At 42.3% G+C, this 14,926-nt stretch overlaps 1 protein-coding gene across 4 annotated transcripts in view; it reads left to right on the top strand.

Annotated features, from left to right (window-relative positions):
* nAChRalpha6 (nicotinic acetylcholine receptor alpha6) overlaps positions 1-14,926 on the top strand; it is a 63,383-nt gene that overhangs the window by 10,937 nt on the left and 37,520 nt on the right. For 3 of the 4 annotated variants that reach the window (XM_046634455.2, XM_046634453.2, XM_046634457.2), the window contains exons 3-5: positions 1,672-1,811; positions 2,610-2,654; positions 11,042-11,151. In XM_046634455.2, the coding sequence (XP_046490411.1) occupies positions 1,672-1,811; positions 2,610-2,654; positions 11,042-11,151 (295 nt within the window). Of the gene's footprint in view, positions 1-1,671; positions 1,812-2,609; positions 2,655-5,471; positions 5,517-11,041; positions 11,152-14,926 lie in introns of all 4 variants that reach the window. The other variant, XM_069137587.1, reaches the window with a different exon arrangement.

Raw genomic sequence — 14,926 nt, 5'->3', positions numbered from 1 at the left:
CGTGCGCGAAAAGAAAAGGGGACGACGGTGCCAAAGAGGATGATGGGACCCGGGCCGCGGACACTCGATTCGATATTTTACCACCTTCGGCACGCCGGCGCTATTCTTCGATGCTAACGAGGCCGATAAGACCGAGCAGCCTCCTCGACTGAGCCTCGCTCCTCGCTGATAAAAACCGCGAAAACCCCTCGTTATCCTCGCACACCGGTACGCGAGTCCTTTGCGACGTTGCTTGGATCGTGTATGCTCGATCAGCGATCCGTGATCCGCGGACGTATACTGTACGTATACGTACGAGTATATACGTTACAGGCGTAATATACGTACGGGGACCTCGTTCGAAGACTCGGTTATACACGTACCTGGTTCATTTTAGAGTTTCGGGAGCACTCGTCTACTCGGACAATAAAACACCGAACAAACCGAGGACCGTGTGTTTGACTTGCGGCCGTGTTTGCGGACTCTGGAAACTCCGGTCGGCCTGCAGCTGCTCCGATTTCCTCGAAGCCCATCCTCGGCTCTCGGCGGACGGATCCCGTCGCGATCATCCTCCGGGTCTGACCCGCGAGGCCGTCCAAGCCCGTGTAACGAGTATAAAACAGCGTATCAGGTGTCGGAGGACATCGATCGGAAAAGGGACGCTTCGGCCCTGATCGCCTTTCAGGCTGAAAATCACTTTGAATAACGACAGTTTGTCAGATTCACTCCGGTCTTGTGCTTCTACGGACACGCGTGTCGGTGTGGGTATAATATACGCCGATGTCGGAGTTCGTCGATGCGAGGGTTGAATTTCAACCTCGACGAATGGGGCAGGTATTTATCGCTCGAATATACGGGATCCGACAGGCGGGTTTGCCGGCTGCATGCATGCATGCCGGGTACTTTTCAGGGCGTGCATATCACTGGGGTGGGTCGGACAGACGGCGCGAGGGATGCCAGCTCGAATAGCGAGGGAAAAATAGCGAGGCTTTTCGACTTCCAGAGCTGTTGAACAACCCGTTGACCCCTTTCCGAAACGTACAACTATATACGACTCCGGAAATGCCGAAGAAACATCGCGAGGGCTGCGGATCCTCGACGCTGTCATCTTTTCCTCTCTCTCTCTTTCTCTGTGTTTTGCCTTTCGTCTTTGTGTCCTTTCTTTTTTTCTTTTTGCTAGCAAACGCTCCGTGAGTGATTGAAAAGAGGGAAACATTTTAGGTTGGAGGAAAAAAAAAGAAGTAAAATTAATCCATCCGATACCTGCAAGACGACAACCCCTGGCGGCGACTGTCCGCGAGAAGTGCGAGAGAGGGAGAGAGAGAGAGAGAGAGAGAGAGAGAGAGAGAGAGAGAGAGACAGAGAGAGAGTTACGTCGCAGAAGGTATGCGAGCGTAGCTTCGTTGGCTGGATCAATGGAGCCCTCGTAGCCTCGCCCGTCGACGTCGCCGTGCAGCTCGAAACTCGTGGGAATGAAGGACGGTGTTCCCCATGACGCCCGGGTTATAAGGGGTGCACAAGCTGTTGGCGAGGAATGGTCGATCAGAGGGTGACGGCGGTGGTGGCTCGGGAAGCGAATAATCGGAGAGCCGTCGTTCGATTCACTTTTCGACTTTGACGGACTCGGGCACGATCGGACAAGGGATGCGGGGAGTCGAAGCTCGCTAACGATGCGTCGCTCTTATGTTTCAGAGGGTCGGGGTGGCTACCACGAGAAACGGCTGCTGAACCACCTCCTGGCGAACTACAACACCCTGGAGCGTCCCGTGGCGAACGAGAGCGAGCCCTTGGAGGTGAAGTTCGGCCTGACGCTGCAGCAGATCATCGACGTGGTAAGTCGGCGCGTGATCGATAAGCCAGGGTCGTCTTATCGTGTCCGAGCGTCGCTCCGATAACCTAGTCGATCCGGATGAGGGTCCTCGGAAGCAACTTTGTCACTTATTCGCACGGGGGCGGTTCGTGGGGGGATTAATTATTATCGCCCCTACGAAGGGTCCCGGACTTTTCAAACTTCAAATGCTATCGCGGCATGCTCCTACCTCCGCGCGAACGATGTCGAGCGCAGTCTTTCGGTCCCCTGCTTTCCGAAGATCTCGTTGAATCGGTGAGAGATTAACATCGGGGGTGGGGGGGGGGGGGCGAATCGGTAAATTTCACCTTCCTCGAAATTAGGGACGCTCTGCGAACATCCCTGCAGACTGACTCGTCTTTCCGGACGAGGAAAAGGAGTTGGAGTTGGAGGGGTAAAGGGGGGGGGAGGGGAGGCGAGGGAGGTTCGTAGGCTGGGGGGGGGGGTGTAATTACCGCACGTCCGCACGCGCACACGTGATCGCTAATTAAATCGGAGGCGAACCGCGGAATCCGGATTAGGTGGGTGCCCCTGCAGGATGCGGAAGCGCGCGTCACAGGGTGAGAGCCACGAATTCCGCATAATTTCGTCATTTTCTCAATCAGCTGGGGTGTTTAAAACCCGTCGCGTCGGTGCGGGACGAACCTCCGACGCAAATCCCAAATCCTCCCGGGGGGGGGGGGGGGGGGGCACACATGCATATCACGATGACTGACCATGGAGCCATGGTTTTAACTGATGAACTTTATTATCCGTTTTCTTTTTCCCTTCCTGCGTATAGGACGAAAAGAACCAAATTCTGACTACGAACGCGTGGTTGAACCTGGTAAGTGAGCGTTCCCGGTTTTGTCGCCTTGCCTTCGTAAGCGCCCTCTCGGACTCCCTGATTTCACGCATTTTTTCATGGTTAATAACAAGGCTTCTCGATCGTCGGGGAATGAATTAGCTTCGTACGCAATCGGTCGAGATCACGTAAGATAGAGAGAGAGATAGAGAGAAAACACGTGATACTTTGTAAAATTCGTTGCCAGAATTTTTTTTGCAACGTCGTTCAACTGCTGGCAGGTGTTAATCGATGTTAATTTATTGTCATCCCTGTTGTTGTTGTTGTTGTTGTTGTTGTTGTTGTTGCTGTTGTTATTGTTGTTGTTGATGATATTATATCGTTGTTGTGGTTGTCGTTTTTGTTGCTCTTGTTATTGTTGCTGCTGCTGTTGTTGTCGTCGTTGCCATCATCGTCATCGTCATTGAAAGGCCGTACAAAATTGTCTGTTTATTAATTTCGAACCCCGTGATAAATTACCTCGATTACGCTGTGATATGTGTATATACGTGGGTAAAACTGATCTACGATTGGGGTAATTTCCGACAAGTGATCAGAGTGTCGGAATCATTCGGTCGTGAATTTTAATACAAAGAGTATGAGAGGGCGCAAGGAGGCAGGTTTGCCGAATCCGGCGATTCGTTCGTTCGTCGATTCGAAAATAAATATATGTATATTATCTATACAAGAGATCATCAATCACTCGCGTTGCTCGTACATACATATACATATATATATATATATATATATATATATATATATATTTGTTAATTATACCAACATATATTGTTATACCTGTGATGCGAACGAATTTACGGTTTTTTTTTTTAACTTTTCATTTCTATAATTTTTCTTTTCTTTTTTTTTCTTGTTGTTGGTTCTTACGCACACACATACACATATATATATATATATGTATATAATAACAGCGCTTGATCGTTATGTTATTACGTATACCATATGAATGTGCGCATTGACAAAACTATAAAATGAATTTTATTTAACTTTTGTGTAATTTGGTGTAAATCGCACGTGACCTTCGCCCGCCCAGCGTACATATATTCATATATCGTTATAAACGTAACCGAATATTACATGCTCGACCTTTATCGTATATAATTACATCGCTCGCAACACGTTACACATCCCCTTAATATATGTATACCTACCTCTTGTTATATATGTATATATATATATAATAATAATATATATATATATATATATATAATTTATACACGTATTTCGTAAATTATGTGTTCAAGTAAGGTTATACGTGTTATGTGTGTACACCGTTGCCACCACTGCGATTATAACGAGAGCTTTGAATTCGGTCCTCTGAAAATTTATAAACGCGAGCCAAGCTTGGAGGAGCGACTGAAATTGATAAATTTTTACCATCGGTTATAGAGCCGTTGTACAGACCATTCCCCCTGATCGTCCCGCACTTATAACAACACAGGTCTACATCCGAAAAACTGCACAGGTTTTTTTCTATTATACCGTTTCTTATAAATTGTCACTTACTGAGACCGGAAATAATACTCAAAAAGCTCCATCACGTCGGGTTTTCTTGTAAAATTCGTGTTTGTAGTTTCATTTGGTGCGAAACTCCCGTTTTACTCGAAATCTGATATCCCATTCCTGATTCGAAAAATCCTATGCAAGAGTGATTTCTTACTTTCACATAATGTGTATTAGAGTGAGACTTGAAAATAAATACAAACAGGGAAAGAGAAAATGGAAAGCGGGAGCGTGTTCGGAGGAGCATAAAAGAGGAGAAGACAATGTTTTATAGGCAAAAAGAACGAACATGGAATGTTGAATAAATTTCTAGAAATCGTTCGTTTAATTTTATAGGAAATACTGTTCAGTTCGTTGTAATAAAATGGTGGTGTTTTCATTATTGTTATGCTTCTTTTATGCCATGCAGACGCCTTGTATTTTGCAAGAATACTGTACGTGATGGAGAGAAATGGAATTACCATTTGCGGATTCGGCACACTCGAAAACATAATACTAACCAAAAACATCCCGTGGAGCTGAAGAAAAAAAATCTCTTCGCAGACCTGTGCAATGTATTTTGTCTTACAGACATAGGTACACGTACGTGGAATATGTGAAATATCCAAGAAAGATCAAAGCCTCGATTCGTTGCCTGATTAAAAATCTCGTAAATTACAATTTGTCAAAATCCGACAATTTCTAAGACTGGGAAACGGGCAGGGGGAATCAGGAGGGGCGGGTTCGGGGCTTACGGCAGGAAGTCGAGTGCGAATGAGTGAAAAAAAGGAGAGTGAGAGAGAGAGAGAGAGAGAGACGTGCAAGGGGCGGGAGGGGGGTGGACAGGGGGAAGGATATCGAAAAAATTTCTAAAAAGTAAACGACAAATTTCACCGAATCCATTTCGGAGTGTAGATAAGATGCCCGATGCAGGACGACGTGTCCCAACATGCCGCGGCCTCTACCAAAAAATAACAATAACAGTAAAAGTGATAACGATACGTAGACGTGCCCTCAGAGATGCTCTATCGATATCTCAAATATCTCTCATCACGGAGAAGGTTATAGGTATACTAATACTAATAAGCCGCAGGTCCCTTGGCAAACTGCATCGAAACTCTCCCGTTTCTCTTTTGTTTTGTTTGTCTTATATATCAATCGATCGATCGACCGCATCGCGAATGAATGATACACACGTGAAACTACGCTACCGCTACCACTTCCGGTCAATCCGCTCGAAAACTACTCCGTCGCAACGATCGCTACTACCGCTACCACTTCTTCAATTCTTCTTCTTCTTCCTACCCGTACCGTAAAAAGGACGAGAAGAATCAACTACTCGTTACCAATATATGGCTGTCCCTGGTAAGTCGCATTATCAACATTTGTAGTTAAACAGAATCGAGAGAGAACAAAAAAAAAAAAATAAAAAAAAAAAAAATTGAATAATCGTATATACGTAATGAAGTACAGAAAAACAATAAGAAAAAGAAAAAAAGAAAACGCAAACTTAACGCACTGTAATCTATCAATATCTAACGATAAGCAATGAAACAAACGCGTCAACATACAGGACACGTAATGCATCCGATTATAGGCACACATCGCAATTTACGCACATTTACGAAAATAGACAAATACATCTGTATATATATATACAGTAGTGACTCACGCACACATATAGCTGTATTATTGTACTCTTGTTGTTATTATTCATACAATAATAATAATAACAACAAAAATTAATTATTATTGCTATAATTCTGTCCCGTCTTTGCATACATAGATAGGTACACGATACCGCATATTACGTATAATAGCTCCAACTGTGACGTTACTGGGATGAAAGAATTAATCCTTGCCTCTGTTATTACCGCAATTAGTGTGATCTTGTTATCAAATACCTGTGTGCTACTTTTGTATATTTATCACCTATGTACTTACCGCTGTACCTGCCTATCGTATATATCACCTATGTACATACCTTTATCGAACTACGTTGGTATTATACTTATTACTTACTACCGTTACTCCTGCAGCTATTAATCCCTGTTATATTGTATCATACTTTGAATCGTAATTAATATCATCTATTTACCATCCTTTGCTCATTACGTACGTGTACACCTTCCCTGAAATGAAGTCTGTACACCGTAATATCATCTGCGTAGAGCTGTAATCTGAGCGATGTACGTAGCTGTGACTTGATGCAATTTGGTATATTGATATAACATAGGTATACGCACGCACACACGCACACACACACACGCACACACTTGCGGAAGATTGAGAAATCACCGCGTAATTTCTTTGTAACGAAAACCCCGTAGTCGTGTATATATTTATATGTATACCTTGTACTTGTATCGTCTATCGTCTATGATCCGTTCCCACAACTCATCGCACACGAGATTAATTACCGTATACATGTATATACACACATTTGCATAGGTAGATAAGCAAACGCACACAGGTGTATCTTATAAATTTACGCAATCACATCCCTGTGTAGTCAGCATCTTTAGTACACCGCCTAGTCGTCCCTGTATACATATATATACGGCAGTCTTGCCTCACGATTTAATATTGTAATAAAATAGCTCGTATCGTGCATTTGGTATTGCGTCCATCTGTTATTCAATCTCTATACTTATTGTACACCGGCAAATAATCACGTACCGTGTACGTACTGTACGAACATCGCGATCAGCTGCGGAGATATGTTGCTTGAAACGCGCGAGTATCGTCGATGATCAGGTTCCTTTTTCAAAGCCAAGTTCATCCCTTCGAGTCACGGTGGCAAGCATTCAAATTATCGTTGTTAGAATCGAATTGTCGCTGATTACGAATCTGAGATCAGATTTTGAAAATTCGAGACGGCGAATTTCGATCAAAGACCCCGAACACCGCTGCATAGAGTTTTTTGACCGGATTTGATAAAATTCGGAATTTTCGTCCGCCATGCCGGATCCGCGATCTTGAATTATTGATATCCGGTTTCAGATTCGTAATCAGCGACTCGAAAAAAGCAAAGAATACCATCTTGTTGCAAAATTTGACTCCGCGCAACAACGCGCGACTCAAAGTTTTAAAAATTGCAGCGATCTCGATCCGTGTCGAATACCTAACGATCGTCGACGATACGAATCGTTACGCGTAACGAATGACGCGTATCACGTGACGCGCGCGTGTAAATTCCATCGGTCTTTGACTATTCAGCATCGCGGCAACCGGAGGCCGTTGCCCATATCGCTTGCATAGAGGAGGAAATAATTCATAGACGCGTCAGCCAGTTTGCCGACGCCCACGCGGTTAAGGAAGATAGCCGCATACGTTAGGTATAATATCCGCAATGTACATACATGCATACGTAGGCGGTTGGCGGGAAACCCCGGAACTCCGAGACCCGGTCGACGTTAATAAACAAGGCAACGACTAGCCGGGAAAAATCAACTAGTCGAATGAATTTTACAGAGGCGGAGAAAAATTAGCGGTAAATAACGATGCCTACTCGCGTGGATGCGGATGGAAATTAATCCCGGGGCTGTTCGGCACTGATTTTCCAATCACGGAAATCATCGTTAATCCCGGATGATCGCGTCAATTTCCGCGATCACCTTCGGGCGGTTCGATTCCGTCGGCTGTTTCAGGACCTGCCAACCTGCCGGCCTAGTCGCCACTGACGGAGTGAATTTCGCCGGATTTACGCACCCCGATTGGCGGTAGTCGGAGCCAGCGGTTCGGTCAGCCAATCTCGAACCGCAACGTGATTCGACGCCAATTGAACCGAAACACTTTTTACGCCGCACGGCAAAGGGACGGATATTCGAACGCCTTTATGAACGGCTCATCGGCTCGGAAGTCGCATCGAATCTATCGTCGTTGGCCCGACTTTGCCTTTCGTAATTCGTTTCGTTTTCATCCCCCTCCACCCTTAAAACCGCATCATTTTATATCCCACTGCGTATTGTCCGCCTCGGGATAATGTCTTCGCACCCCCCCCCCCCCCCCCCCCCCCAGTCGATATGATTCTGACCAAACGATATTATTCCAACTCCGCTTTCTCTCTCGCTCACTTCCATAATTCTTTTCCCCTTTTTGTACATCTCTCACACCCTTTGACTGCTGCGCTCCCTTTACCTTTTTTTTCTCCCTCGTTTCCCGAGCCGCTTATCACCGTCTGCGAACCGGGTACAGGCTTCCAGTCATACCCCTCGCCTCGCGATTACTCCACTTCGTGTAATTAGCAGAGGTAATTTTATACGCGCGCCGAATTTTTGAGAGCTTGAAAGATTTCACTTGGAGCAACAATTTTTTTGTTTTTCATGCCTTCGTTATTTTTAATTCTTCTATTCCTTTTGCCTACGATTCTACGCAATCATCGAACGAGTTGTGACGCCTTTTTCGTGATGTATAGAAAACGCTTTTGCACCGAATCAAAGAATCACTCGCTCAAATTTCGAGCCACGATGCGAGTTTAATCGGATAAAAATATCCGTTGGGAACAGTGCGTCGTTTCTTTTCTTTCACCATTCTCCCACATAGGTTGTATTGTTTCAATGATATCGCAAAAAAATAATCATACTTACTAATTTGTAGGAATAGTTGTGATATCGTGCCTTGTGGTAAAGGGAGATTGTTATTATTCAGCAGGGCACTTAACGTTCAGGGTCCATTTTACAGAAGATTGCTGGATGGGAAAGTCAGTCCGCTGCTGCGCACATAAAATGACAAAACTCACACATCCGCACACGACCAAAAACCACGTATTGATAAAAAGTAACGTACTAAAGTGAAATTCATGCTAAACGAATTATATATATTAACGTATAAAGGACACTTGGACGCGTTTTTCAGGAGTCGGTGTGAAATATCGATTGTACTTGATGGAAAGAAAAAGAAATTGCCTTGAAAATAAGTGTCAAACGAAAGAAACAGATTAGTTAGCTCACTCCTGAAAGGCGTCGGTCGTGCCCGATAAATCGATCAATTCCATCCATGATACGTATATGCGACATACCACTGCAATCCGGCCCGTGAGGTAAATAATAATTCGAGTTATTCGGGACACGACGACGTGCGGTGAAAATGATGAATTACGTGTGTGCATCCGACACGGACGTGTAGATGCTTAAAAGCGCGTCACGCGGCTCGTTTTCGGCCTTCCGGACCCTCTGCAATTACACCCTTACCTCGCACAGTGTGTTTAACCTAATATTTCCGCACCCCTCGGTTAAACTGAGCGTAGGAAACGAGGAGAAAACGCGAATCCGGTATTCGCGAGAATCGCCGATCGAAGTACGACGGACGATTCGATCGACCTTCGGATTGTTCGGAAAGTGGAAACACACCCCGAAGGCTGAGGGAAACTGCGGTAGATTCTCTAAACGTGTCAACGATTCGTATATTTCGCGACTTCGGCCAGCATCCGGTTCACAATTAGTAAGCCTGAACTATAAACCCCCCTGTCTCCCCCTAGTAAACACTGGGTCCCACGCCTTTTGTTTGGAGGTGGAATTTCGGTGGTCACGGCGCGACGAGCGAGGGAAGATTATAAACTTGCAATTCCGCAGTCACGTTGGTCTCGTTTGACCGGAAACGCTAGCATTCTCCTTGACCCTGAACTACGGAGAACACGCGGTTCAAGTTTTCCGGGAAGATGATCTCATCGTGACTGTACAAAATTGTGCGTGACTCACGTATTTTCCCTCATTTTTCAAAGCATACCTTCCCGCCCTCCCTCCCGCCCTCCTGCCCCTGACACGTGTACATGTATATTTACCTGTTACACGTAGTTTTTGCCTGTCATCAGCACGTTGAACCGATGCGTATGAAACTGTATGATTGAGCACGTTTTCACACTTTTCAAATGTTGTGTATTCTACACGTAGTGCACGATACGATTCTCTGTTGCGATTGGCTTGAAAGCTGCTACTTAATGACAGTAGGCGTAATTAAAGCCAGGCTGAACGAATTATTCGTCCGTACGAATGAAAAGAAATCGAAGAACAATTGTCTGACAATAAGAGTGGAACGAGGTGAATAAATTAATTCGACAAGGACGAATAATTCGATTGCGAATTAGTGTTCAAAATCCCTTTCCTTTCGTAGGTATAAAATCTTTCGAAAGCTTCTTCTCAGCATTCAATTTCGCAAGTTTTCTTTGTCTATTATTTGCAAATTTCATTTCATTCGCAGCGCTGCTGCTGCGCCATACGACTTTACGTTTGTACACAATGTACAGGAATCCCAATCCATCTGATACGTATTACTGTGTACGAGTAGATAATACTGTGCTTCTGCCGCTGATGTATGATACAATTTACGATAGAAACTTTTCCCCACTGTGTTTGATCTGTTTAATGAAAATTAAACTCTCTGAGCCGGTCATTTTTTCTCGCCTCGATTTGAATAGATTATAGGTTAGATGGACTATCGGCCTGTCAGTAATGCGCAGTGCCGGGAAATTTGAAATGTGTGCAGATATAATGCGCAGTAGGTTGAAGTAGCGATACGAGGAGATTTCTGCGCACAGAACCCGATATCGTCAGTTTACCGACATTTCAGCCGTTCCGCAGTTCGGACGCAAACCCTTCTTTTTGGACGAGCGTAATTCCCACCCGATAAAAAAGGGTTTGTGTCTGAGCTGTGAAACGGCTGAAAAGTCGGTAAAATGTCGATATCGGGATCTGTACGCGAAAATCTCCTTTTATTGCTACCGGTCGATTTGGGGACCAGAAAAAATTTTTATGATGTTACGCAACGAATTTAACAATATCGCACAAAGAGTAGAAATGACGGGTCAAAGAGTCGTGATTGATTCGATCCGTGTTCATTAGCGAGGTGTAAAAAATCCTGGGCATATACTGATGTTATTTTGTAACGCGCAGGAGTGGACCGACTACAATCTTCAGTGGAACGAATCGGAGTACGGGGGAGTAAGGGACCTCAGAATAACACCGAACAAGCTATGGAAACCGGACGTTCTGATGTACAACAGGTAACCCTTCGTACGCCTCTAGTACAATGTCATTATTATTATCATTATCATTCGTTTCGACAGACATTGCATATTATTAGCGTTTTTTTTTTTATTCACTTGGAATTACCTCGTACGTGGGTAAAGTATGTGCGGTACGTACGTTGAATCAAAGACAAAGCCACAACGATGTAGCACCGCTGAATCTAACGTCACAATTATTATCAGGAATTACTCGATCAGATCTAACGTGCAGAGCGACCGCCGAGCACAATCGATAATCGATCACTCTGCAGGTATATGATTTAACGGTCGTCTCCTCGCACAGGTATAACTAACGTAATTAATTAACAATCAGTTCGCGATACGGCGATATGATTGAATTTTTTTCTAAGAAATCGAAAGATCCTTTCTCGCTTTTACAATGAATTTATACCTGGATATCTGCTGCTGTGATGACTAAAAAAAATCTTGTGACTTTTCAATCCCATTATCATGGTAATATGACGACCGAGTAATTAACGGTATACGACGGGTATGTAATTTTTTCGTAAATTGTACATAATGCCTATCTCATTTCTAGGTATAATAATCATATAATCAACGTAGTTCCTCTTTTCAGTTTTCTCTTCTCCTCTGTGTTTTTTTTTTTTTTTTCTATCCAAAAACCCTATACTACACATATAATATACGTACATAATATATGTATTTATTATTCTGCAAATGCATGGTAAATAATGATTTGAATAAGTATATACTACGTGTATTTGTTTACATTACTCATATTCACTCTCTCGTATATTATATTATTATTATTATTATTATTATTATTATTATTATTATTATTATTATTATTATTATTATTATTATTATTATTATTATTATTATTATTATTATTATTAACATTATTATTCCTAACCACGTTCTTTAATCCTTCCATGTTTTTAAACGCCAAAAATTATCATACCAAACAAAATCATAAATATCCTTAGTTGTAATTACTATTGTTATCACTAATACTATCAGTACCGACGTATGTTGTACTCGGACTAGAGTGTTTCTTTTACTCCCCCTTCCCACTTTCATTTCTTTTTTTTCTTATACATCCTAACTTTTTAAAATTGAACCTGCCTTCACGTGTATCGTTTCACTGAATACACGTTCTTGCAGGTTGCATAATCAAAGAGATAGAAAAAAAAGCAATTTAAAAAATTGCCTGTTAAATATACAAGGACAATAAAAGGAGAAAAAAAAAAAAAAAAACGAATGCATTCCAAAGTCGCCCTCCGAGTGTAAGTCGATACTGCAGCATGTGCGTGGATTGTCAATCAATTTTCCACTCTTCGTGTGATTAATTGACGGGTAAGAAAAAAAAAAAAATCGAAGAAAACGATATCACCGCGTTACGAGCCTAATGAGAATGAGAAAAAGGGCCGAACAATCGACAGTCGTCAAAAAAACGATCCGCGCTGTTGAAAATGATAATTGGAATTTTTTTCATTTCACCCTTACACGAGGAGACGGGACAAAAAGTTACCTGCACTGACGTACATGTATCAACCATACGTTACATTACATTATAGAATTCACTGCACCTGCACATCACGCGCTTACATTGCCTACCCATGCGGATATTTATTTATCCTTTATTTGTTTATTTATTTTTCTTAATCACCTCATGGATATGTAAGTGCCTGTTGATAATTGTATTAAAAACTATATACATAACCGAAGAAAACATTATTATAACACAATCGGTCATCGTTGGACGCGACATGCCATGCTGTGCGATATTACTATTATTATCGTACTTGTTGCTGTCGTTATTATTATTATTATTATTATAAAGCGACTAAGAGCGAGACGTCGATGCGCATGTCGCGTTTAGCCCTGGCCATCGTAATTATACTAATGCCACCAGCTGAGAATACTGTCGTCTAACTACGCTCTCCTCGAATAATCTCGCAGCCCGATGGTGAATGGATTTTTTTTTTTTTTTTTTTGACGAGACGGTCGCACGTTTTTTTTCTTTTTTTTTCACTGCCATGTTAATACGGAGGCAGTTTACGCTTGTACGTGAGACAGTAACATTATGTAATTAAAGAACCGCAGAGCAAGGATTAAAAATCATTATGTGCAGTGGGAGCGGATCGGTGATTTGATTGGTTTTATTCTCGTGCAAAACCGTTTCTCAATATCGAAATAATTCGTTTGACCGACCGACCGACACGACGCGGACGTTGACGTTTGTTTTTTCGGCTCGGTTTCGCGAGTTTTCGTCGTACGTTTGTCCGTAAGGGTAGTGAAACGCGTACGTTCGGTTGTTCGGCGGGAGAGTGGTTAATGACGGTGTTGTTAATAAAAAGGAAAAAAAAAAAAAAAACTGCGTCAGGCTACCCCGTTACTGCGGGCCACCTCATGGCGGAGCCCGACGTCCGCTCCCTCAACCTTTATATTTTGTAATAAAAAATATAATACGTGAAACGAATTACCCCGAAGTCGACTTTATTGGCTCGGAATGCGAAATGTCCGCGTTCCGGCAATTCGAATAATGTCAAAAAAAAAAAAAAAAAAAACAAAGAAAATGAAAAAGCTTTCCTTCTTTCGTTGTCGGCGAATATTTTAACGAATATTTTCACTTGTAAAAGCTCGTTTTGTTTTTGTTTTTTTTTTTTGTTTTTTCCCTCTTCTTCTCTCATCAGACGCTGCGGATAGAATTTCGCAAGCGGCTTACGATCGGCCGACCGACCGCAGCGTCGACTCGCTTCCCTTGAATCAAATATCTTATCGACCCGCAACGATCGACTCGGGGTAGCGGAGGGAGCGGGTTTCGCGGCTCAGTCGGTGAGAAACCCCAACCGCTCAAATTTTTGCTTAAAAAGAAGTTACACACCTGTTTGAAACTGCACAAGCTCCTGATACGAGCCTGATACGTACCAGGATAAAACGCAAACGCACCTAAACTCGATCATCTAAACACCTATAAATGTGAGGCTAAACATTCGATTAATAAAATTAAACTTATATGTATAATTGATTATTATTATTATTATTAATGTTATATATTAAAACAGTCAAAATTAAAGTATCACCTACATTTATATATATATACATTATTTGTGTATATATGTTTGTACTTTTATACGTATACCATAAATAAAATTTAAAAAAAAAAGAAAAAAAAACATCTGCATTGAAGTTAAATATGGAAATCCTAAAAATTGACAAACCATAATAAATCAAATTTTTGTTTCGAATGTTTTATTTTCCTCCTGTGTTTATGTGTGAAATTTAAAATTCTTAAAAAAAAACAAACGTTTGAAATACAACGTATAAAAATACGTGCATGTCGATGTTGAATTAATTATATACACATAGTATATATTTATATATATATACATATATGCCCATATACCCAATGTAAAATCTGTCAAGTGTTTGTGATTTTTGTTTGTTTTATTTGCTTTGTCATCCCACCGACAGAATCAGCTCACCCGAATAACCGAATAATAATAATAATTATAACCGGTTATTACACATGTCCGCACAGTTTGAAACTATACTTTTCGACATTTCACCTACGCAATACCGTTTCTTATATCTTATTACTGCGATACCCGATGTGAAAAACCAAAATTTACGAGAAATAGCGACGGTAACTGAGCTAAAAATAATCGATGCATCGATCAATCGAGTACAAAAAAATGATCGATTATTTTTGGTGATCGTTGAGTCGCGAAACGTTGAACGGCAACTCCTAGGATGAAAAACGGGCAAGATTGTCGGAGTAAAATCG

Source organism: Neodiprion pinetum, chromosome 7 (assembly GCF_021155775.2).
Source record: "Neodiprion pinetum isolate iyNeoPine1 chromosome 7, iyNeoPine1.2, whole genome shotgun sequence".
Classification (NCBI taxonomy): Eukaryota; Metazoa; Arthropoda; class Insecta; order Hymenoptera; family Diprionidae; genus Neodiprion; species Neodiprion pinetum.
Note: the sequence above shows the minus strand (reverse complement) of the source record. Positions and strands in the feature narration are given on the sequence as shown.